Source organism: Eupeodes corollae, chromosome 1 (genome assembly GCF_945859685.1).
Source record: "Eupeodes corollae chromosome 1, idEupCoro1.1, whole genome shotgun sequence".
Classification (NCBI taxonomy): domain Eukaryota; kingdom Metazoa; phylum Arthropoda; class Insecta; order Diptera; family Syrphidae; genus Eupeodes; species Eupeodes corollae.
Window position 1 is genome coordinate 268760741 of NC_079147.1, and position 27496 is coordinate 268788236.

The 27496-nt window shown below is 33.1% G+C and overlaps 1 protein-coding gene across 3 annotated transcripts in view; it reads right to left on the minus strand.

Moving 5' to 3' along the window:
* Positions 1-27496, minus strand: part of LOC129943424 (A disintegrin and metalloproteinase with thrombospondin motifs like) — a 171364-nt gene that overhangs the window by 37216 nt on the left and 106652 nt on the right. For all 3 annotated transcript variants that reach the window (XM_056052860.1, XM_056052859.1, XM_056052861.1), the window contains exons 6-8: positions 11695-11821; positions 402-646; positions 87-191 (exon numbers count right to left, since the gene is read on the minus strand). In XM_056052860.1, the coding sequence (XP_055908835.1) occupies positions 87-191; positions 402-646; positions 11695-11821 (477 nt within the window). The remainder of the gene's footprint in view (positions 1-86; positions 192-401; positions 647-11694; positions 11822-27496) is intronic.

The window sequence follows — 27496 nt, forward strand, 5'->3', positions numbered from 1 at the left end:
AATGTACTATGGACTTGTAAAATATTACCGTTGGTTCAGATACGTACAGTTTTTAGACTATTTATAGAAATAAAACAAAGACTCACCCTAGAAATGATAATACCAGCAATGCTTATGCGAATTCTTGGTCCTTTAAGTAAGCGATATCGCAGATCCACACCATTCCAAAATGAGATAAAGTAACGTTTCACCTATAAGTTTCCAAGAAAAAAAACATGTATTAAAAAATAAACTTAAAACAAGATTCAAATATAAATTAAAAATTCCAAGCACAACTCTCACATGCCAGAGATTCAGACACTTTTAAGACAATTTATTCAAAACCGACAACAAACAACTCAGAGTCAGACAGACAAAAAAAAAAACAAAAAAAAGAAGATAAAATTATATGAAGGACACACCTGTAAATTATCACCGCCATGCAGTCTATAGCCATCGTAGTCAACAATAACTAAAATTTCTGGATAGATCATATAAGGTGCTTCACGTTTAACTCGACTTGAGTATTGTTGTTGTTGGGTTCTTCTAAATCTACCGCCGGCAAATCGCTTTGTTCTTTTACTATTCGAATGGGAAGCGGATGCTGCTGCTGCTGATGATGATTTTTGTTTTTCACTGGTTTCAATGTCATCAGGTTCCATGAATGCTGTAAAAATAAAATATAAAATTAAGTTTTCATAAGTATTTATTGCAAAACTAGATCAAAATGATTAATTTTTGAATGGTTTATAGAGGATGATCAAAGAAGCGAACTATTAAGTGGGAGATGTCAAGTATACTTCGTGATCTTTGAGATTGAGTAACAGTACTTGCTTAGTGAAGATCCATATCTATAACTATGCGAAGGTATGTAAGAGTTGAACGCACTCTTTATGATGCTTTTAATTCAACACAAATTACAGTAATCGGAAGCGCTTCTTTTAAAAAAAATTTAATTTGAGTCATCGGAATAGATACAACTACAATTTAATCATTGTTTATGAGTGTTTTCAAGTACTGGATACTTTAAATCAACAATTTTAGTGTTTTAAGTGCAATTTAATTTCCGGTCTAACGTTGTAAGACCAATGGATAGATCTACATCCCCTAGCAGTGTTTACAAAGCTAAACTCGGCTTCATTAGACAACAAGACCAAACCGGACGTGCAGCAGCTGATAAAATAAACCGATGTGTTAATGGCTTTTACTCTTCCTTAAAAAACAAAGATTCATACAGATAAAACAAAAAGGGAGATAAGAAGAGCTTCAAAAACAGCAGATTGAAGACAAGCAATGTTGGATGTACATCTGATTCTTGTGATTTTGGGGCATAAATAAATCAAAAAATTGTCGTTAGCGCAAATCTCTCAACACTTTTAAGAGTTCTAAAAATTCAAGCCATCTTAAACAATTTAAAAAAATCGATACTTGAAGAACTACGGAATGTTATGCTTTTAGAGTTTTTCCATAACTTATACAATCTTTATCAAGAATGGTATCACGTGTTTTTTTGAGACGATTAAATTGGGTGGCGCGACAGTCCGTTGAGAACCAAGGCCTAGTGACTTACAACTCTCAACCATTCCGTGAAAAGACTTTAGATGGCATAGGCAGGGATCGAACCCAAGACATCTAGCATGACAGTCCAACGCACTAACCATCATGCCACGGGTACTACTTTTTTTTTTTTTTTTTTGAGACGATAAAAGTATTTAATTTCGGTGGCCCTGATAATTCAACCCTTTATTTTCACGATTACAAGCGTCATCATAACTGTGAAGGAGTTGCTGGTATATTGAAAGTTGTCAGTGACCTAACATTTATGACCTACTAACATGATTACGCGTTTTTTTTAAATCGGTGCGCATAATAAAAGTTTGAACATAGGAGCAAAATTTGCACCCGTGTTTTGTTCGAAAATCTAACAGTAGTATACTAAGATTTTACACGAATAACAAAAACAATATCCTCAGTATGAATACTACGGATAAAAGTTAAAGTAGAATCTTACTGCGGGTGGGTTTTTTGACATTCATATGAGTCTCGAATGAATCTTATGGGATTTCGTTCCCAAATGTTGGTCCGATTGACATTGCATTTGTATCTCGATGGCTGTGTTCGTTGATAATTTGTGCATTTGGTATTTTCCATTGGGAAAACAAATCAATCTGTTACTGTTGATATTATTTAATTTTGTTAATAAAAATGGACTAACTGGGCTTTTTTTGTAAGAGAAAGCAATGGAGAAGATAATTTAGTTTTACTATTGTTCCACCAAAGGCTTATCTCAGTTTTGGTGTTTCCACCGCACAAGAAGATTTAAAAATGATTAAATTTGACAACACTTTCTAAAATGCAAATGGTGTATCGATGTTTCTTATGAAGTGCAAGTGTTATACAAAGAAGAATTGAATAGTTCAGCACCATATAAAAATATTTCACCTACTTCATGTGCATTTTTTTTGTCTATTTTTGATTGAAACAAAACTATATTTTTTGTAAACAAACATGCAAATAAACAGGCCATAATGCATTATCTTTAAAACCCACTCCCCCACATAGGTTTTTCTTCACAAATTTTGACTCAAGCTCATTGCAACTCTATTCAGTTATATATAAAGAATTGAGGCGAGCTTCAAGCTAGTTTTAGTAAGTTTAAAACTTTAAAACTTTCTTCTATTTCTTTTTTGTTTATTATTATTCTGAAAGGGTTCTTTCAGTTGTAACATTTTTAAATAAAAAAATCTGGCTACTGTCGATGAGTTTTCTTGGGAATTTTCTACTGTACTATTTATAGAATGCCAAAAAAACACGGGTAATAACTGTCGTACTCTTCTGATCAAAACATTTTTAAATATATTTGGGGACGGTTAGAACCCACGTTTAATGATGATGGTCATCAGTTTAAAGACAAAGAACTATTATTTTCTGCAATTAAGTAAGCTTTAACCAAAATATCGTCGTACTTTTTCAAAAGGCTGAAGCATTCATACCGAAATTAATTTACGAAATTATTAAAAGCTAAGGTGGAAGTACACACTCCAAACTTAAGGGAAACTTGTTTTATTCCAATCCAATACAAATTTTAATTATTTCTTAGAAGAAAGGGCAAAAGAAAAGCAGTGTCTGATTTTGGATAATTCTTTTCAAATTTTTTTTTCTATCTGTAAGGAGTAGCTGTCACCAAATGATGGCACAATATCCATCAATATTTGGAAAAATTTAAAAAGAATTTTCAAAAATGTTTGTGCGTATTCAGTTGAAGCGGAGAGTATGTCTTTTGTACGGTTCTACACATTTTTTTTCGAAATTTTCTCTAATTTTAGTTTCTTAAGAAAAATTTGTTTTTAAATTTTCGCAGGAACTAATGAACCTATTTGAAAAAAGTCTTTGATGTTCAAAAATTACACATTTTGTTTTGAATATTTAAAATATATTCGATATCTTGCGTGGAGTCCAAAATTTTTAACGAAATTCAAATAAAATTGTATATTTTTAGCCTTGATAAAGTGTGTTCTTTAAAAAAATGTAAATTCAAAAAATTCAAACAAAAATTTAAAAGAAAACTCTCAATTTAGCGTTACAATTGTCCAAATTCGAACTTATCGTTTTGTTTGTGTATAGAACCTGAAATTTTCTTTTATGGTCGAATGATTGGTTATTGCAAAATATGAACCCCAGTTTCTAGATAATTTATTTACGAATTTAATCTGATATATGAGGTCAATTAATATTTTTTAAAGATTGCTTTTTTACAAGCTTTCACTCCACGTATAAAATATTTATTTGTATGTTTTGTTTTTCAACTAAATACATTTCGAAAATTATTTTGTATCTGGAATTTTCTCTCAATATCCTGAAAATAGTTCCTGTCCTAAATTTCGAAAACGAATTTTTTATTTCGATGGCAATGCATAATTTTGAATTTAACATCTATTTCGTATTTGATTTCAATTTTATGTATGTTTGTAACACAAAATGATTTTAGTCACATAAATTTGAATGTAAAATTAACACATAAATCCACTTAAGAAACTGTGATCACACCATTCATTTTATTGATATATGCATATGTATATATTTTTGTTGCAATATACTCTTATGCAGACATCTTCTTAGGTTTTAGGATTTATATGACACATTAATTGATTAATCTTGTTGATTTTTGATGACAAAACAAGTTAATTTTATACCTTTATAAATCTGAGTAAAAACACCTCATAGTAATTAAATTATTTATTTATTATACCAGAGTTTTGGAATTAATCCGTTTTGTTCAATAAAAATAATAATAATCCAGGATTTATTTAAAGAAAATGGTACGAGTATGTGTGTATTCTTTCCATCATCGCGTCGAAATAAGTACTTTCACTATCTTCATTTTGTACCTTCGATTCACAAGTAAGTTTAGTGACTTATCTTTCAATCCAACACTTACTTATGTCTTCAAAAATGAGATAATCCTCCGCGGATTAAAAAAAGGCTGATATTTGTTATTTTTACTTTTAAGTTTTGTAATGAAAGTGAGTTATATTAAAAGGTAATTGAAAATTGTAAAATGTAGTTCAATTAATTAAAATACCGCGACCGTGTCAGAGTTTTAATGGAAAGTTATGTAATATGATAGGGAATTGATAAACTATCGTATGTACGGACATCTGGAGCTAAATGGTACATGTTGAGTGTTTTGTTGTTTGTTTGTTTAAACAAAGAGAAATAAAAAACAAGAAGAATTGTGAACTGTTTATGTACTATTAGATTGCTTTCATTTCGAATATAGACTTCCTGTTAGTTGTTTTAACAATTTTACAAAATTGCTATTATTTTTGTTTAAGTTTAATATCTAACTTAATTAAACTTAAGTTCAGAGAAATAACATGAGTAACTGTTTATATCAATTTGCAATCACTTGTTTCCTCATATTTTTACATGCAAAACTTAGTTTTGAATATGATATCGATTTTTCGAAAATATTTGTTTTGCAAATTGAAACCAAGAAAGAAGAGTGTTTTTATGTAACCCAATACTTTACGATTTTCCAATTTAGGTACTTATCACTGTGTTATGTACCTTACCACAATTCACCTTATTTCAAGTATATCTATGAATATGGTGAATCTGTGCTTACGGCTTTGAATTTTGTGAATAATTTAGAACAAAGTTAATTTGTATTTTTTCTTTTCTCTTTATTAAATTTTTAATATTATATAGACAAGCAAAGTAGTAAATAAGATTCTATATCGAACTAAAGTACGAAACCTGATGGTCACTATTCTCATTGGCAAAAGCTGTGTCTGTATTTAACCTTGATGAACAGTTTAACGTTGTTTTTAAAAGAATTTTTTAAAAAAAGGACAATTATAGTACGCGTACACACAAATGACGAAAACTAACAGGCCTTGACGGCATTTAAAAATTTTAGGTTTTGAGAATACGTTTGTGCATTATATACATGGGGATTTAGGTTCTTGGGATTTTGTTTTTATAGATTTTGTACTTGGGGATAACGAATTTGTGGATTTCTTAAAGTGTGGATATTTCCCGTTGTCTCTTTTGAAACTTTATTCTTTCGAAATTCGGCACATAGAAACTCCTTTCTCATTTTAATTTAAAAACATACATTATTTACTCTTAAACATAAAACTTAAACTCATATTGAAAGAGCCTATTTATCTACTACGTAAACTTCGCTTCGGCAGAATAGGTACACAAATTTTTGAAAACATTTTTAACATTTCCTCCTAATATTGATGGACTTGCAAAATTTTCTTCTAGGAAGAATAGATTTTTTTTTTGATCATCTGAATAGGTACAAAAATAAAAATTGTTATTGGATTGGAATAAAACAAGTTTCTGTTAAGTTTCATAGTAGGTACTTCCACCTTTACTTTTAATCATTTCGTAAATTAGTTCCGGTATGAATTCCAAAACCTTTTGAGATAGATCAACGACATTTTCGCTAAACGTTAACTTAATTGCAGAGACCAAGGATTCTTTGGCGCAAAGATTTAAACGATTTAGAAAAATGTTAAACTAAATTTTAGCAATTTAGCTTAAAAGATGATTTATCTATTTTTAAACCATTTTAACTTCTTACTATCTCTTTGCTAGAATCACAAAATAGCTTCTTAAACACTTAGCAATTTGCTAAATCCATTTGAAATCTGTACAATTATTCTTAGAACGGTCTTGAATTCAAATTAACACGTCCGTTAAAGTGTTTGATCCACTATCCAAGCTTTTATTAAGCTCACCGAGTGAATAGACGTGTTATCATGTTGGCCTAATTTATGGGTAAGAAAATGCTAGATTTTTTAGGAACATTTCTTCTTTAGCTGTAGTTTTCGATGTAACGACCTCTACCTTAACTGTTCCATAATAACTGATAGATTTTCATACAATAACACCTCTTTCGTGTACGTAAATAAGCAGATTTGTCGATTTTGGAGTGAATATCAGCCAGAAGCAGACAACATTGAAGCATTTATTCGTGAGATACCGGCGGAAATGTTGGAAAGAATATGACAAAATTGGACTAAGCGAATAGACCATTTGAAGCGCAAACAAGGTAAATATTTGCATGACATAATCTTCAAACATTAAATTATATGGACCGTACTATCAATTCAAATAAAGATTTCATGCATTTTTCTGAATTTTATGTGTTTTTTTTTTTGAAAAAATTTCTTATAGCTTTTAAAAAATCACCCTTAGTTTTATTATTTGAAAACACAATTTGATACCATTCTTTTTCCAGATAATTTGAGTTTTGATAAACTCTTAAAGCATAACTTTCCGTTGTTCGTCAAGTAGAGGTTTTCTCTTAAGTTGAGTTTGTTTAAGATGGCTTTAATTTTAATTACTGTTAAGACTTGCGGTTAGGACAATTTTTGTTTTATTTTTGCCCCAGAACTACAAAAAACCGATAATTTAAAATTGCTCGTCTTCAAGCTGCTGCTTTTGCAGTTCTTTTTATCTCCTTTATGTTTTATCTGTACAAATGTTTATTTTGTAAGTAAGAATAAAATCCATTAAGACTTCTTTACCAGGTGCTGCAAGTCCGGTTAGGTCTTGGCGTCTAATGAAATCGATTTAAGCTTTTGAATCACTGCTAAGACATTTAGATTTACCGACTGGCCTTAACATTTTCGATCAGAAATTGAATTCCACCTAAAACTCTAAAATTGTTGATTTACGTTATTCAATATTTCAAAACGCTCTTAAACAACGATTAATTTGTCGTTGTGCCTATACATTTGACTCAAAAAACTTCTTCTTTTCGTATGAAATATTTTACAAATAACCTTAACCAAGACTCGCAGTTTTGTTTGGATTAATTTTGTTGAAATATTTGTCTTAACATCTTAAGAGAGTAGTTAGCATCGACAAACCTCACAAAAACCTTCAATATTACGAACAAATGTAAAAATTATTTTCGAAAATGTTTGTGCGTATTCAATTGAAGCTAAGTGTATGTCTTTCCTTTCCCCAAGAATGTTAACAATTATATTCCATAAGATTTTTAAACTAATCTGAAGTTCTAAGGTCAAAATAAGAACATTTAAGATATCATATCAAATTTTGATTATATGATTGAAATTTGTATTATTTTATTTAAGAAGTAGTAGTGTGGGACTCTTACCGCACTAAAACCACCGGTGAATCAGGACCAATCTATGAAAGATCGACAAATGATTTTTATTTCTTAATTTTTAAAATCGCATTGGGGGAAGTTTAAGGTTATAACACTTTCCCGTAGCTTTTAGCCCATCAGCTCATGAGGCTTGGTTCTTCTTAATCTCCAAACATTGTCTCGTACATTTAATACGGTCTCCATTTCAGAGTTAGTATGACTTTGCAGCCGCTTATTGTGTGATACAGCGTGTTTCTTAACCACTTCTGTAACCATTTCAATTTGAAGGTCACGATGTAGATCGCTATTTCTTATATACCAAGGGACATTTATTATTCCACGAAGGACCTTGCTTTGGAATTTTTGGATGGGTTCAGCATTTGTTTTCTTTGTACAGCCCCATAGTTGGATGCCATATGTCCAAACGGGTTTCAATACTTGCTTATATAACATTAGTTTGTTCTGGATAGATAGGTCAGGTACATTTTTCTGTACTTCAAGTTTAGTTCTTCTCTTTTCTTTTTGATGTGTTCTTTCCATTTAAGCTTTGCATCCAAATTCATTCCAAGGTATTTGGCGGTATTGGAGTAAGGTACTTCTGTACTGTTTATAAAAATTGGAACATTGTTTATGTTTTTGTTTGTAAAGTTTATATGCGTCGATTTTGTTTCGTTTAATTTGATACGCCATTTGTGCGTCCAATCACTAACTTTATCGACTGCATTTTGCAATTTTTGTGTAGCCTTCGTAACGGATTTATCTGGCACCAATATTGCAGTATCATCAGCAAAGGTGGCCATGATAGCGTTGATGTCCACTGGAATATCCCTTGTATATAACAGATACAGGGTTGGTCCTAGAAAACTTCCTTGTGGTACACCGGCTTCAATTTTCTTAAGTTCCGAGTAATTTTGGTCGTACCGTACTCTAAAGAGTCGGTTCGTAATGTAGGATTTCAGTATTTCGTAGTACTGCCTGGGGAAGTCCCTATGCAGTTTGTACTCAAGTCCCAAGTGCCAAACCTTGTCAAAAGCTTGAGCAACATCTAAGAATACAGACGAGCATACTTGTTTTTCTTCAAGTGCCTTTTCCACAACATGCGTAATTCGATGCACTTGGTCTATCGTGGAATGTTTATTTCTAAATCCAAACTGATGGCTCGGAATTAGTCTTCTTTCTTCAATTATTTTGTTAAGCCTTTTAAGTAGCAGTTTTTCAAAAACTTTTGCCATGATTGGTATAAGCGATATTGGTCTGTAAGATGTAACTTCTGTTGGTGGCTTACCTTGTTTAGGTATAACAATGACTTCCGCAATTTTCCAATGATGTGGCACATATCTTAGTTTAAGGCATGCGTTTATTATAAATTGGAGTTTCTTGAAGGCTATAAGAGGCATTTCTTTCAGAACCAGAGCAGTTATAAGATCGTACCCTGGTGATTTTTTGTTTGACAGCTTATGTTGACACATGCTTCTTACTTCTTTGAGCGTGACAAAAGGTATTTCACATTCGTCGTTTCTGTCAACAAACTGTAAGGGATCTGTAGCTGTGCTTGCTGGGAATGGCTTGAAAACATTCGCGAGATGTTCAGCAAAGAGATCAGCCTTTTGTTTCGGGTTTCCGATCCATTTACCATCTTGAGATTTTATCGGCGGGTTTTGTGTCTGAGGTCTTTTTAGGCGCTTAGTTGCTTTCCATAAGGAGTATTCTGTAGAAGCATCCGTCGTCAGATTTTTCAGGAATCTACTTAGTGAATCATTTTTAAACTCACAGATTCTTTTTTTTAATTCGTTGTTAAGACGGTTAAAAACTACCTTATCATCTGGGAATCTCGTGGATTGCCATTTTCTTCTAGCTCTTCTTTTTTCCAATACCAACTCCTTTATTTCGATAGGATATTTTATTTCTTTTTCTCTCGCATTCGAAATAGCTTGAATACTTTCTTCTGCAGCCTGCTGCACATCAGCAATAAATTGTTCTACTTCATGATCAATTTGTTCAATTGTTTGCATAGGGGATCTTAGGTTTATAAAATTTTCAAGTTTGTCTCTGAATTCGTTCCAGTTTGTTCTGTTATTCACGAGCTTGGGATTACTTTTTTCTATTATTTCTGTTTCGCTCAGTGATAAAATTACTGGAGTATGATCTGATGATAAATCATAATTACCTTCGACACTTATATGATTTCGTTTAATACCTTTAACTACGAAAAAGTCTATAAGGTCTGGTATTTTGTTAGTATCAGATGGCCAATATGTTGGCGAACCAGAAGAATAAAATTCGCAGTTGTATTTTCGGCCTGCTTGGTATAGCCGTTTACCTTTTGTTGTTATGAGCCTAGATCCCCATTGGGTGTGTTTAGCATTGAAGTCGCCACCAACAAGGAAGTTATGTCCTAACAAATGTAGGAGTTCTGCATAGTCTTCTTCAGTTGAAGAGCGCCTCGGAGGGCAGTATATAGCTGCTATTTTGAATTCTTTCTTTTTTATACCAATACTAATTGTTGTTACTTGCATGTTTTCTTTAGTAAACTTTGGTTCTTCAAAGTGTGTTAAGCACTTTTTTATAAGTATTGCTGATCCTCCCCTAGCTTTGTCAGCTGGGTGCGGAGCGTGATAACATGTATAGTTTGGTAATTTATTATCAAGATTTTGTTCAATAGCGAGGTGGGTTTCGGACACCAAACAAATGTCTATATGCTCTATGTCTAAAAAGATGTTTAGTTCTGATACATGCTGTAAGAGACCGTTTGCATTCCATGTTGCGATTTTGAGTGTTCTGTCCATCATTGTTTTTTAAGAGCGACTTCTTCGCTTAGCTGTTTTATGTTTAAATCTTGTTGGTCAATCCTTTTCAGGATGAGTTCCAGCATTTCTTTTATAGAAGTTTCCTCATTCTTCCGCACATTTTTTACAATCTGGGAATAGGATTTATTTTCATCACTTTTGCTTAGTGCAATTGCTTTTCCCGGTTGATTTTTAGTAATGTTATCGACCGTTACTTTTTTGCTTTCAACTACTGGTTTTGTGTTGGTTGAGTTTCTAAACTTGTTCCCAGTTTTGTTTTTTCTTTTTGTGTCTTGGAACTTTTTTGCTACTGGACATCCTCTGTAACTTGCAGGATGATTGCCTTGACAATTAACACATTTCGCTTTCTGTTCTCTGCCCATGGGACAGTTTTTGGTTGCATGTCTGCCTTCACATTTAACACAAGCGAACTCGCGATTGCAGTATTTTTGTGTATGCCCAAAGGCTTGACAGCGCTTACATTGTGGAACACTTTTCGACTTTCGCAGTGGTTCAATTTTGACAACTATGCCCATAATTGATTTAATACTGTAAATCTTATCGAGACTTTCTTTATTTTCAAACGTGAGCATAAATAAAGGTAGAGATCTCTTTTTTGTCGTTGATACCCCAGTGGAGTCTTTTACTATCTCATTTTTAATAAGATTATTGGCATCGAGAGCTTGAAAGCCTTTTTGTATAAGGTCTTCGACAATTTCTTTGGCAACACATGAAGAGTGAACGCCTCTTGCTACTACTTTTATCGATCTTGTAGCTTTATTTTTATATTTAAGAAGTTAGACAAAAGTTGAAAAATAAAGTTGATATTGTAACAAATTTATTTGGTTGATTGCCATTTATAAAAATATGTCAATCAATATATTTTTTGGTAAATCAAAGAAAATTGTGAAGGATATAAAATATCAAAAAATGTATACTCAAAGAATTTGTATTGATTTCAAAGAAAATTTAAATATTTTAATCTATTTAACTGTTACTTGAATTTGATTTGTATTTAACATCGATTTTTGCACTAACGCTTAAGGCATACAAAAAATATCTTTGTTACAAATTCTAACATGTGTTACTCTGTCAGTATATCTTTCATTATCCCAAATTTTCATGGCTACAATCTTATTCATCTGTTTTCATAATATTCGAATAATTGGCTTATTTGGTATACAAAATTTAACAATGAAATGATCTCAATCAAAAGGAAGTAACATTGATCTTTTGTCTTGTAAGCGATTTGGAAGCGAAGGTGAAGAACAACAAATTTATAAATAGAGTACTTACCAAAATCACTCATATGCTCCAATGGTTGAGCTTCTCTCTTAAATATCACATGATGAGGCTTATCTTGGTCAGTATTTAATTCATCTGGCAGTGGTTTTATCACCATTTCATGTCCTATGCTTCCCTCCTAAAAATAAATAATATACAAATTATGAATAACACATGTTATAAGTTTGATGTAATATTTTATGTTATGAATATTAAAAAAAATTAATTATTTTCAACATAAATGATATAGGAACTGAGAATTAACAAATTCACGCCTGCAGGACATGTTTTATTTAATTGCCATCATATAATAGATAAACATCAACTCAACGCACAGCATTGGGTGTGACGATATAAGTTACAATTTTGCAGCCCGTTTACTCTAAGATACTGCAGCGATTAATTGCTGAGTTTATATGCATTCCTAGACATGAACCTCCCGCAAAATTATCATCTCTTGCATAACAAAATTTAACCACATTTTAGTCGGGTTAACAACCATCACGACACGACTCGACGACCGACCAAAGACGCGACGATGTGAAGTGGAGATGGAGAGGAGCTATGCCATTAACGACAAATCGTTTGAATGCTCCAATTAGGTTTATCTTTTTTCAAGCATATACAAACCACAGCAGCAACGAAACGAGGAAGTTTTTATTTAAGAGTGTTCACTTTGCAGCGCTACTGTGGTATGGTTGATGGTGCGGTACAGTAACGCCCACTAAATTAACCCAATCGACACAGAAATAGTTTTTGCATATACAACGCGCGGACAACCTGTCGATTGACAATGTCGCGTAGACTGATTGTGCGCGCCGACAACTGCGACGCCACCCGCCAAGCCACCACACCACCACAGCATCACCGTCAGTGGCCACCTCTGCCCTAAGCTCTGAATGGAGCGGCTTATCGTTGATTGACAGGAATTCAGTGGCAATTGTTGGTTTGTCTGACTTTTCTATGTATGAAGTATATGCAAACAGTTCAATTACTATGTTGACAGAGGTTGCATAACCAAAATGAAAGACTGGTAAAATAAGAACAGATTTTTCTTTATGGGTGGATACTGGACACACACTGGACACAAGATAACCATGGACTGGACATGAGCAGAAAATTACACAACTCCCTTTTCAAAAGACAGCTAGCACACGTTAACGTTTTATTTGGTTGTTTTTTGGGCTATAACAAAAATTTGACACTTTAAGCCAGTCCCACGATAAATCTGGAAATTTATTGAAGTCAAAACTGTTAGACACTGAAACGCAATTAATTAGACAAAAATGTGCGTCCGCCTGTCCTCTGAGTAGACCGTGGCGGCATACACCCCACTTAGACCAGGGGGTTGTCGTCTTAGACTATTTTTATTCTCTTAAGAGTCTTTTAAGAGATACATGTGTATACCAATATAATATAACTGTATTTTAAGTTTTGGGACAGGCTATAGGCTATTTATAAAATCGACCGGTATTGCATAAGGACGTATGTTTATTGGGTTATTAGATTGAGATAAAAATGGTATATGGCTTTGGCTAGACACATCGCTCCTTCTTAACTATAGTAAACATTATAAGTAACTGGTTGGTGTGAGATGTTAAAATAAATATAAATAAAAACAAATCACATAAAAACAAAAACAAAATCCAGAAACAAAAAAAAAACATTAAATTAAGTCAAATTGATTTCAAGTGCTGCAACTTCTTAAATAAGTGGTTTGGTTCTGTTGTGGCATATATTAATGATGTAACACAGCAGGAGGTCTTGTATATGAGGTTTGAAAACTGGAGCATGCATTTTATGTAGTTTGTTTTTGTAAGTCAAAGGGAATACAGGAAAATAAATTTTAAACTTTATTCATACACTCGTATGCGGAATTAAGAAGAATGACGTGGAACATATCCTTTACTGAAACATATGCACAAAAATTTATGCCTGCTAACTACAGAATCTTTTCAGAGATTTAATTAATTCATTAACGATTTTGGGTGAAAAAAGGAACAGCATAAATTCCTTACAATTCCTAATATAACGGTTATAACGATAATAAAAATATCGTAGTATTTTATAAAACATGAACAAAAAGTTAAAATAGTTTTTACATTGTCAAGGTTTGCTAATCAGCTCTTTTGTTTTCCATACAAATGTTTGTTGTATGTGACATGTTAAAGAGTAAAAGTTCTGCCGTATTATGTGAACGTCTGAAGCCGTTCGTCAACAAGCTGCAAGCATCCTTATCAGTGTGGCTTCATATTACGGGTGATCTTGGAAAAAATTCAGGAGCTTCAAATCGATACCCACCATCTCTTTATCGATTTTAAACCCACGTATGATAGCATCCATAGGGAAGAGCTTTACCGAGCAATGTCTAGTTTTGGCATTTCTGTCAAACTTATCCGTTTGTGCAGAATGACGAATGCACGGTCGGAAAAGATCTTACCGATGCATTTGATGTAAAAAAAAGTCAAAAAAGGTTTTAGACAAGGCGATGCAGTGTCATGCGAATTCTTCAACATCGTTCTGGAAAGAATTGTGCAAAACTCAACCATCAATACTAGAAGCACAATCTTCCAAAGGTCCATCCAATTACAATTACTACACCAAAGCGTGGTGTCAGTGGAGCGTTTTTGAGCATTGCGACGGAAGCGAAGAAGAAGGGTTAAGTGGTCAATGAGGGCAAGACCAAGTATATGCTGTCATCAAAAAAGGACACTGAACAACGACGTCTTGGACAAAACGTCACCATGGACAGCTATAACTTGAAGGTAGTTAAGGACTTTGTCTACTTAGGCACAACCATTAACACAGATAACGACACCAGCGCTGAAATCAAACGCAGAATAACTCTTGCAAATTGCTTCTTTGGACTTAGAAGGCAATTGAGAAGTAAAGTCCTCTCTCGAGCATGTAAAATTACCATGAGACACTCATCATCTCGGTTCTCATTTATGGCGCTGAGGCCTGGACCCTGTCATAGAGAGATGAGAACGTCTTAGGATGCTTTGAGAGAAAAATTCTTCGGGTGATTTTTGGTCCCGTATGTATAGATGGAGAATGGAGGAGAGGATATAACGACGAACTGTGCGGGCTATACAGCGAGACTGACCTAGTTAGCAGAATAAAAGTCAAACGGCTTAGATGGCTGGGTCATGTAGAGCGAATGGACATCAACGGTCCAGCCCGGAAGGCCTTCGAATCCAATCCCGAGGGACGGCGCAGTAGAGAAAGACAGCGACTCGGATAGCGCACTCAGGTGGGTGAAGACCTCACCCAGCTTGGTGTACGAAACTTGAGACAACTAGGTAGGGACCGAGCTGGCTGGAGACGCCAGGTCCGCCCCGGACTGTAGCTCCACCTTAAGTAAGTAAGTAAGTAACTTTCGCAATCATTCACGGTAGCAAACTATTTAAAACATTTTAAAACTTTTATTATCAGTACATTATAAACTTTTAAGCTCATTCTTGGCTCACCGGGCGTGTAAACAAGCAGAATGATTGTTTTTGGAGTGAGCACAATCCTTATGAGACTATTTTACATCCCAAAAAATTAATACTTGTACAGTTTGTATTCCAAAAGCTTTGTAGGTTTCAGTGCCAATATTAAAAGAATGACGAACGCTACAAGTAAATGTGTTTGATGATCCCCACAAAAAATAAAAAATAATTTATTCAAATTATCTCAAAAATTGGACCTTTCAATTAGTAACCCATTTGTTTGATTTAAAACCTTTTGAACTTAGTTTTTGTGATGATCCCTCAAATTCTAGTCTATGCTGATCAATAAAGCAACTATAAATCATTTGGAAAATAACATTTGACGAGCTTTCGACAACATAAGACCTGAAGGATGGATAAACGAACGCAGTATTTAATATCGTCGTCTTTTGTGAAGAAAATGTTGGTAAACCTTTAAAACAACAATTAAACATCAGATGTCCTGAGAGCTGAGAGCTAAGAGTCACCAAAAAATAAAAGATCAAAAATTAATTGTTCTTATCCCTGTTGGCCAATTTTTTAAAAACAATTTATTTAATTTAATTTTTTTATTTTATTTAATGATCATTTATCTACTTTTCTAAAAACATTCGTTGACTTGTTATTTCAAAAACGTTTTGTTTAATTAATTTTGACTGTAAAATAAATCAAGTTGTAACGATTAAAAATTGGGTCATGTACTTAAAACCAGGAAAACATACATAATTAAAAAAAGTATTTATCACAATTTTGTATTTAAGTGGTAATTTTTTCAATGATTCAAATAAATTTTAAATTAGTGTTGTCTGCCATTCAAGTTTGTTCATATGTCAATTCGAGAAAACGAATTAATGTTTTCATAATTTTACTTGCAACATGTCATCTCTTATAACAAGGTACATTACAAAATATGATCTCTTTGACAAAGTCCAACTACTGCAATCAGCCAATATTGGTTAAAAAACGTCACGCTGGTAAAAATTGTATATTTCCTATTAACAAACTACGAACACTTCTAAAATGGATTTCAAATACACAAATAACAAGTTCCTTATATTGCCTTAAATGGTAACATACAAAACCAATATACCATAGAAAAACTAATCTAGAGCATACTAAGAGCACAATGTACTCAAACATTTTCTATAGCGAGGCGGAGCGGCCGGCGGGCGGCGGCGGCGGCGTGGCCAGAGTGTCAACACAAATAATCGCTGCCGCCACACAACAAGCTTCCACACCAATCGCCGTTGTAAGGCCGGCGCGCCGTCACTTTTGCCGTTGCCGTTTGCCGTCGTGTCGTCCGTCCGTCTGCTCAGCGCAGTGCACCGCATTTAGAAGAACTCAATGCGAGCTTATTCCTATCTCCGGGGGTTGACTTAATGATGACTTAAGAGAAACAAAAAAGAAGGAAAATTCGCCACCGCCCAAGACATGACAACACACAAGATACTCGTATAGCTTTTTCTTATAATGGTCTCCTATATCTGCATTGTACGTAGGCACTCCAACATGGACTTTTGTGGCACTAGTGTACGCTGGACAAGAAGTTATAACTTTTTGTGTTTCCTTCTTTTGTGCCAATCTTTTCAGCAGCAGCAGCTTTATACTCATGGAGGAAGCAAAGAAATTGATAAATGCGCACCTCAGTCTCAGTCATCAATGTTCCAAGATCGTGGTGTGCATATTGGAGCAAAAAAAGGTGCAACCTATGTTAAGCTAACAATATGGATAAAGCTTGCATTATGAGATCGAGAGAAGAGAGTGTTATGTAACAGCCTTGGGTAGGTTGGAAAGGTTTTGCTTCTTTTTTTACCGGTGCCGTTGGCTGTTTCGTTCTTCGATACCTTGTGGACTACTTATGTCTTTGTCCCGGCTTTTGTCCACTCATTGTCTTATCGAAGAGAGCACACATTTTGTTAATTCGATCGAAGCCGACCAAGTTGGGGCGACAGCCCAGAAGGCAGGTGTGGCATATTGTTGTAGGTTATGGCTGCTTCGATTATTAATTATGCATACGTTATTAGCAAAAAAAGAATATACACCTCATAAGAAGTTTTGCTTTTGCCATTCACTTTCCTTCCCATAAACCCCCATAAGCATACGAGTATATTCTAAGTTTCCCAGTCCAACTATCAGCCATAAAGATGTCGTTTTAAAAAATTACGTAAGTAAAATGTCACTTCGCTATTTTAATTAAATTCCTCAGAGGAACATTAACCAATTGTGATTTGCATTGTAATTCATTAGTTTAACTATTAAAATCCCATTAGTGCAGTAGAAATTCAAATGTGTGTTGAACATAGCTGCAAAACGAGTCTCTTGCACTTTATTATACTCGTACTATAGCTAACTAACTTAACTAACCAAAACCAATGAACAACTTCATGGTTTCATCTGCTTTAACTTTTCGAGAAGACGATGCAACTTCTCTAAAGGTTTAAATATCAAGGCTATCTAGTATCGTTTTTATTTGTTGTTGTTTCGTTTTATATAAAACTCATTCCTTCTTTTTTTTTATTTTGTGAATCTTTTATATAGGATGCTAACAGACAGCATTTTTCTAGATTTGTTTTACAAGAAGATTACGAAACTTAAAACAACATCAGACATGGCAGATGGTGTGGTTTTGGTTATGCAGATGAAGAAGCAACAAGTAAAAAAAGAATTAAAGAAGAAACAATAAATTATACGTCGCGTCGTGGTAAAGAACGAGCACGGGCATCAGGTACTCATTTCTGCAGGGAAGCTACTGTGCTAATATTCGGACAGTCGATGGTGGGTTTGAAAATGTGGTGTTGAGTTGAACACAAAAATGTATAATTATCAATTACCTGGCCCATGGGGGATTTATTTTTTTCTTTTGATTTTTTTAAAAGATCTTTCTGATTTGATAAATATATTCATTTGGAAGGAAAGAAGAGTGTTAACCGTTTGTTTCTTTTTGGTTATTGAAACTAAATACATATATATTTTACCTTTAGCGAAGAAACTTTAAATAAAATTAGGGTTATTATAAGAAGAAATGCTTTAATGTTATTAATAATCTAATAAGTTTTAGGAATATGTTTATATATTCTTTGTTTCCTTATTTGCAAACTTCAAGATCTTGTCATAATTATAGGTTACGCATATTTGACAGTATTAATTATATTCTTTTCGGGCAACTGTATCAAGTATTTTCAATCTTTGTTTTGTTTTAAATATATTTAAAGTGAGAAACCTTGTCATGTTATTTGTATTTCAATAGGATTTTGTTGAGCTTAGAGGGTAAATAATACTTTACGGCATAGTTTCGGGGAGGCTCTTCATCACACTTAAAATCTGATTTAAGAAAGCTCTTAATGAAAAACAAAAAAAAATATATTGTCGGTGGAGATTTGATCTGTATGCACAGAGATTGGGGTTGTAGCAGATCTAATTTTTGGGCCAACATACTCACGGATCTAACACATATATTTCCCTTTAGCATATTGTTTCCATCAAGTCCTACTTATATACCCGCTGGTCAAAGAGGAAGTCCGACAGTGTTTTGGTATTTTGATTTTTTTGTCAATAGTTTTTGATAAACTTCTTTCTGATCATATTATAAGTTATAAGAGGAATATTATTTCGATTTCAAAAATAAAGGATGATGTTTTAGCTATTATCTTTTTGGCAACACTGGTTTTAACCGCTGACGCACATTTTGTGTTTTGTTTTACTGTCAAACATCGTTAATTCGGACCATGACTCGTCTTACAAACGAACAACGCTTGCAAATTATTGAATTTAATTATCAGAATGCGTGTTCTGTTAAGAAAGTTCATCGCGTGCTTCTTGTGCTCAGCGACAAAGCTCATTTTTGGCTAAATGGGTACGTTAATAAGCAGAATTGTCGATCCAATGCCAGAAGAATTGCGAGAGCTACCAAAGGATCCAGAAAAAGTCACAGTTTGATGCGGTTTATGGGCTGGTGACATCGTTGGACCGTACTTATTCAAAGATGATAAGAAGATAAGATTATATCCATCTTTATTTTTCCCAAAATGTAAGAGCTTGACTTGCATGACATGTGGTGTCAATAAGACGGTGCCACATGCCACACAGCACGCGCAACAATGGACTTATTGAGAGGCGAGTTCGGTGAACATTTTACTTCGCTTTCGGGATTGGTCAGTTGGCCGCCTAGATCGTGCAATTTAACGCCTTTAGACAATTAAAGCTAATATCTATACAGACAAGCCCGCTTCAATTGAAGCATGGGAAGACAACATTGAAGCATTCATTCGTGAGATACCGGCCGAAATGTTGGAAAGAGTAGGTATGCGAAAATTGGACTAAGCGGATGGACCATTTGAGGCGCAATCAAGGTACACATTTGTATAAACTAATCTTCGAACATTAAATTATATGGACCATACTATCAGTTCAAAAAAAGATTTCATGCATGTTTCTGACTTGTATGTGTTATTGTTTTTAACTTTCCAAAGCTTTTAAAAATCACCTTTCACTAACTGATAAATTTTCAAATCACATTTAAAATTGAAACTTAGAAATATGCTTTCGAAAATAGAAGGTGTTGAATTACTTGTTTCAGGTTTCTCTAATCAAATTCTTAGCTCAATAGATTCTTCTGTATTGAACATTCTCAAACAGTACAACATAAATAACATTAATTTGTGTCAGAAATGCAATCAAAGACAGTGGGAACGATATCTTTTGCCAGCACATCGCAGTCAGTTGAAGTATTTTAATAAACTAATTTCGGTGGAAATTCAAAAAAAAGGAAATACCCGATGGAATTAAACACTTATAAAGTTACTGAAAAATGAAAAAAACTTTCTGTAACATTTCTTAATTTATAGAAAAAAAAATCACATTTACTCCTGCGCTTAAAAATTCTAATGAGTAAAAGAGCAAATGGTTTTGCTGTAAAATTCAAGAAAAACCATTAAGTATCCCAACAGCTAAGTTATTTAGATACTATAAGTTTGGTAGAAAATTTTATTTTCTATAAAGGAAACATATTAAAATGAATACGTTTCTATTGATAATGTTCGCAGTTACAAGTAAAATCGATGGACTTGATAAGATACAATTTGATTCTTCAAACATTTACCCAGATCAGGAAGAAAATATCTGACGTTTACTATTAACGCCTGTCTGTAAAACCAATACTTTCCTCCGATCTGGAAAAAAGCGAAGGTCATTCCAATATTGAAAGCTGGCATAGACAGAGAAAATTCTGGTAGCTATAGGGAGCTTAGTCTTCTAATTAATCTACGTAAGGTGTAAGAAAAAGTATTACAAAAAGAAGTTAACTTTTTAATTGAAGAAAAACATATTTTTCCTGACTAACAGTTTGGATTTAGGAGTCACCACAGTACTTTACATCGAGTTCCTAAGATTTGTAACATTACCAAAAATAATCGTACTCAACGAAGATCTACAGGTATGGTCCTATTAGATATCGGAAAAGCTTTTGACTCTGTTTGGCTTAATGCTCTAATTTAAAAAATTGAAAACGTAAGCGATTTCAAATTTTGTCATAAAAATAATTCAAAGTTTTTTATCATGAAATAGTTGAAAAATGTGAATCCGCTACTGTTCAGTAAAGTGTCCCTCAAAGTTCAGTTCTTGGTCCTGTTGTAAATAATTTATCAATATTGAGACCAATCTTCAAAATAATCTTGAAATTTCAATGAGATATTCACCTCTATTACCGATGTCGTATACGACAGCAAAATATACGAAACGACACAATCTGCATTATAAGTCATTTTCAACTTTTGTCAATCGTTTTATTGTCGGGTGTAAACGTTAAGTGTGTTGAACGCTTTCATGCAGCATTCTGTAAGACAAAAGGAAACGACGACAATGAAAAAACGACGATATCTCTCGTTTGAAAATTTGCTCAAGACGAAGAAATGGAAGTTCGCAAGACTGTAAGTTTCCTTATTGAATAATTTATTTTATGGAATTTATTAGTACTTTATTTCCACTAAATAAAAACAAAATATTTGTTCACATTTGCAGTTGAAATTAACAGATCAAAATTAGTTCTAGGCCCTCGTCGAGCTGATGGAGAGCAACGAGCAGTTGGCTAGGAAAGGAATCAACAAAACTGACATAAAAAGGATATGGAATTCCATAGCTGAGCAGCTGAACACCAAGGGTCCTCCAGTAAGAGATGGAGATGTTTGGCAAAAGGTTTGAATCGCTTATTTCATTAATCTAAAAAATATTTTAATGTTTGCTTTAATCAGGTTTGGGCCGACTTTAAGTTCAAAGTGTCCAAACCATTTGTAAATTTCATCTCCGCTGGAAGATACTGTAGCAAATTTGCTTAAACACTAGCAGTGTATCCCAGCCCAATTTACTTCCAAATACTTTGACGACTACATCCGGACATACATCAACACGAACTCAGGCTACAGATGCAGACGCAGACGCCGCCCTTTCCTATTTAGAAGCAGAAGTTTTAAGCATGGAAGAAGGCTTCGTTGAATTGGTTTTGGAGCATCAACAACCGGAACAGCAACATGAAACTGAAGAGCCTGCTTTCTTTTTATAATTAATTGTGCTATTTTAAAACTTCTCACTCCACCTTCTTCATCATCATCACTATCGCTACTCGTGTTGTAATACATTTCTACACTTATCATTTTAATTACTTATTTATTTACCAAAAATTAAATAAAACCGCATTTGTTAAACATTGAAAAATGATTTGTATTTAGACTTTAATTTCATTTTGACGGATGTTTGTACTTTGCATCGTTAAAAAATCTGCTACAAATTCGTCGCATCGAAGAACTTATGGAATGTAACTTAAAAAACGAAACGCAGAGAAAACGAGAGTCGTCGGAAAAACGAGGCGACATCGGTAATAGGCATGATTATATTGTTTCTTCCCAGTAACTAGCTAGAACTCAACGTTACTTCTATAAAATTTAAGTCTAATGTGCAATATCTAGGAATAAACCTTGACAAGAAGTTATAGCCTCTTATCAATAGAAGTAGCATTTAAGTGTTAAAAATAAGATTATTGTATAAAAGGTTGTGTTTCGAGCGTTTTGAGGAGTTGTTGAGGAGTTTCCTATATTACAAAACTCCAAGTGTGCCAACATGAAAAATTTGAAAATGATGCTTAATCTACATTTAACTAATGATCTTCATATTCGAACTTTGATTTTGCAAACTCAAATTATCAAATGAATTAATTTAACAGTCTTTGATATCAAATAATCCGAGAATAGAAAACTTGTTATATAGAATCAATTTATTGAGAGGCTTAAGGTATGGTCATATATCCGTCAATTTTTTGAAGAAAAAGATATATATTTTGGTACTTGTTGGGTTTTATAAAATTCAATAGAATCCGAAATTATCAAACAAAATATTTATTTAAACGATTTAATTCCAAAAAATATGAAAAAATATTCAATATCACTCGGTAATATTAATTAAACATTGACAGAAGAAGATTTAACAAAAGAAACTGCCTTGAAATAAAAGCTTATAAAAGTTGTCTTATTTTTATTTTGTACTTGTACCTTCTAATTGCATTCTCTTTTTTTTTAAGAAGAAATAAGTATATGTCTACTTAATCCACATTTTATCGATTGTTATTAAAATTATTATCAATCAAAGATTGATTACAAAATACCACATTCGTATATTTCACGTACAAGTTCGAGTATCACGATTTATAATTTTTTTTAGTTTGATTTTTATTTTGTTTAGTGAAAGGAACTATTAAATCACACGCACGTGCGGGTATATGTATGTACTTAGTAAAACTCCTAACATATAGAGCAACTAAAAATCACAAATTATATCTATTAAGACTCTTAATTGAAAGGGAAATATAATTGAATGATAAATAAATCAGTTTTATTGCTTTAATTTTGTGAATAAATGTTGAAAGAATACAAAATGATTAAGAAAAGACTAAATTAAAATAAAGAAAAAGATTGAAACTGATTTCAAATTATTGCATTACGTTAATTTAATAATCAAGAAAGAAATTTATGTACATCGACGTAAATTGAGGTACAATAAAGGAAAGATATTAACACAAATTTCAAATACTTTCAATTTCTTTTTTTTGATCGGTATTTAAATCCATAATTATAAATCTAACCTGACATTGAATAAGTTCATTGAAAATTGATGTACTTATTCGTTCATAGCAATTAAACGACGCAGTAAGAGAACTACTTCCAGGCATAAAATTGCCTTCTTGTTAACGCCTACATTCCTTAATTAAATTACATTCACAAAGAGTTCATTGATCTTCTAAAGTCTACAGTCAAATAAAATAAAACAAACAAATTAAAGCATCTAGCCAAATGAAGAGTAAGTACATTTTAGGATGGATAACCACTTAACTTCTAAATTGACTTTCTCAAAACTCAAGTTAATATTATTTTTCGGGATTCTCAAGTGGTTTATTAATATTAACTTGAGTCGGCCTCTCATCTCATCAATTTTAAAATTCCATTAGACTTAATTGAATCATCATCGCCATTTGCTTTGTTTTTATTTAAATTCGATGATTGTCTTTATTTATTTCAATGCGTGACAATAAAAAAGATATAAACAAATGAAATTAAAATTATATACATAAATATTGCTGAAATAAATGTCACACTTAAGTTCTGTCTTTTATTTCAAAAACACCACAACAAATAAAAACAATGATAATTAAACTTTTTAGTTTTGCATTGATTTTACACTCTAAATACCATTTTGGTCAAGGTTTCTAAAACGTTCATGATGTATGGAAATGTTTCTTTTATATTCTTGAGTCATTGATTAGAATCCATACGTTTTATTGACAAACAGCATCAGTATTTTTATTTTCTTGCTGGTAAAAATGTGTTCTTTAAGTTGACCGCGGCATTGAAACGGTATTGAGTGGTTTTCTATTTTATAGATTTTTATTATGTGGTTCTGGTTAATGAAAGGAAACATTACAAGTGCTTATAAGAGTTAAGGTAAGATTGAATGAGTTAAACTGACACTTTAGACAGATTACTCGAATCTGATTGTCTAAACAGGGTGTTATTTTAGATTTGGTGCTATTGTTTCATTCGATATTTTAATCACGATCTGTCGGTAATTATGTTTGCTGGAAAGATATATTTCATTGGTTATAATGTATTTTTTTCTTTTGCTTTTTCATGAGATTAAGCTTGTACCAATGTAAGATGTGTTAATAAGATACAATTAAATATTAAAAATAAGTAGTTGTATTTCAATTGTAACTTAAAAAGTGTTTCCAGCAATTCACTTTCACTGTGAACGCATCTTTAACTAACCCAATGACTAAACTGTCAAAGTAAACTTAGAGGAGGATACACCTAGGACATTTTGAAGCTTCTTTCTAAGCTAAGACTGATTATGCTTATATGATTGAGATCGTTTAAATCCCTATAGAAGAATTCTCCTAAGAAATTCTTGCGTTTTTGAGTTAGATCAAGGCAAGTACAGAGGAGGTGAAGAACTGTTTCCTCCTCTTCCTCATCAATACAGCTTTTGCAAAAGTCATTTGAAAATACGCCTAGCTACGTAGTCTGCTTTCCTATTAGAAGGCTGTAAAGACACCGATTATCGAGCTTATGTGCGATCTGCTTAGAAATAGCAGGTTGATAGCGGCCTAACTATCTGCCTAACATCGGATATCAGATGTTGATATCACGTTTTTTTTAAGGCTGGACAAGACATCTTTTACCTCCAAAATGTTCGCCTAAAGCAGTCGCTTTTTTGATTTATCAGTGTAAAAGTCGATTGACTAGTCTTCCAGGAATCCCCTATGCTCCCAAAAAGATCTGGAAGGTATAGAATTATGGAAGTTTCTGTGGAATTGCAGTTGGGTATGTGTGCTTTGGAATTGATTCTAAATACTTTAGAATTACTGAGTATGGTTAAAGTATTTGATAACCCACTGCTTACAGCTATTTGTGTGCCAAATGTATCAAGAGGTGTAAGACAGAGTAGGATATCCAGTGCCGAAGATGAGGTCATGCGAAGTGACGACCCGCTTATAAATGCATTGGCAAGCTGAACGTAGGATTTTATTTGGTTTGTCGCGCAGTGTATAGGTTTTTCTGAAGGAATCCACCATACTGCCGATTTCCGAAGTATATAACCAATGAGTCATTCGGGCCTGCAGGGCCCTTTTATTTCCATTGGCTATTTTGCAAGAAAACAGAGCTAGCTTTGTTGACACTTCCTTGTATATTATGTTTCTAATTTATTTTCTAAAATAAGACCCATATACCTCTGAGAACTTTAAATGGATCCCTTTAATAAATGGAGGGTTAAAATATAGAATTTTGTATTCCTTTCATAAAAGGACCAAATCGGTTTTGGGCGGGTTGACACCCAGTCCAAACCGATCAACTCAAAGTACATAGGCAACCATTCTAACCCACGCAATTAGGCCAGTAAGGATTTTATATACAACCAAGTACCAGTGGAGGAGGGATATGTTCAGAGATGTTAGCCTATGTGATGTGATTGCAAATACGTCTACTTTGTTGAAAGCAAAGAGCGAGTATTCGATGGTGCGTACTAAGCTGTGCAACGCCGTGTAAATCAATTTGCCTTTGCACTAGGCATGTTGAGGCAAAAACAGAAGTCTTGTATCAATATTTGCCTTTAAATGGGTAACAATCAATCTTTCTAACGTCTTTAGAAAGAATGATGGTAGACTTATAGATCCTACGCCTTTAGGATTGTTTTGCGAGCATTTTCCACATTTCTACAGATCAAGATAGTTGTTAAAAATTTCTTCAAGGATTGGTGCAATTATGTCTAAAGCTTTTTGTAGTTGATATTTTATTATGCCATCTGGTCCGGCAGATTTAAATCATTCCAAGAGAACCGCTTCAAGCTTGTTCCTTTTTATTATACCTTGTGTATATGTAACATTGAAACTTGAACAAATTTAATTGTTACAACCTGGGGTTAGAGAGCTAGCAGACAAATTTGTATCCATCAGAAGTAAGTTCCGTGATTCTTCATTTGAAATTGTCCAGGAGCTATCTGCATTTTTCAGACAGAGACTTCGGAAGTTTCTTTAAACGTGCTACAGAAGGATGGCAAAGAAGATCGCTTAGATTTCCTTAGTTCCTTCTTAAAACTTCTTAGGAATTCTTTATAAGAATCTAAGTTTGAAGCTAGTCTTGTGGCTTCGAAGATTGAAATATAATAAGAGTTAGGTTTCCAATCTCACCTAGCAATGAATATAGCTTTCTTTTCTTCTTTTTTGAACTGTGCGATAGAGAATCCTTGACATTAATAATTTTGTATATATTTCCGATAAAACAGCAAATCTCTCAAATAATGCATAAGAAATATATTAACTTAATAAACATAATCAACCAACTACGACTTTATTGGAAAACAAAACGAAACAAAAAAACTAAAATTTGATCTTTATTGTGGATACATAACAACTTTTTTATTCTATGTTTCTTGAAAGTCTATGACTTTTTGAACTTTATTGTAAATGGAGTTATGGAAAGCTAAAATAGTGAGTTTTCAATGTGTTAGTTCCATTTAAAAACCAAAGCCATCAAAAACTATCGCAAATCTAAGTCCATTAAAACCGCTTGCATTTCGTTTAATAACAGAATTCTTATACTAAACCTTATATAAAAATGAAAATCCCACAGACATAATTATAATAACTTTTAAGTTAACCTTTTAACCATTAAACTTCTTAACAACGACCTTCTTTCATCCATCAAATAACAATATAATCATTTTTTAAGCACGCTTTTATATAAACATTTCTGAAATTAAAATAAAATAAAAACTGAAAATAAAAAGACATAATAATAATTCAAACAACCTACACTTCTCAGCAAAAGGCAATTAACCTAAAGTCTCGTTCGCTCCCACACACATTATGTACTGTACATACTCTATAAAGAATTCTCCCCGTGTCACCAACCCCTTACACACAGCTACAACATTTGTTTGTTTGTTTTCATGGTTTGTTAGTTGTGATGTTGCGGTTGTAACCATAAAATTTGCTCTGAAAACGACGACGTGTTAAGAATGCCAAATGATGTTAAGTCGAACATGTTTCTATATTTAATGGCGTTTGAAGATATCTACAGATACCAATCCATGCCACTAGAGGGAGGGCATATTGCAATTGTAATTTCTGTGCATGCAAATTGACGGACGTTTTGGGCGGTTAACAAAACTATTGTGCTTTGGCATATAGCAACAGTAGCATTCTTGGCATCACTGTAAGTTTAGAATACTTAATGCACTATACAAGATCGTTTTTCCAAAATCAGAAATTTTCCAATAAATAAGCTCTCCGATGACAGCTAAGG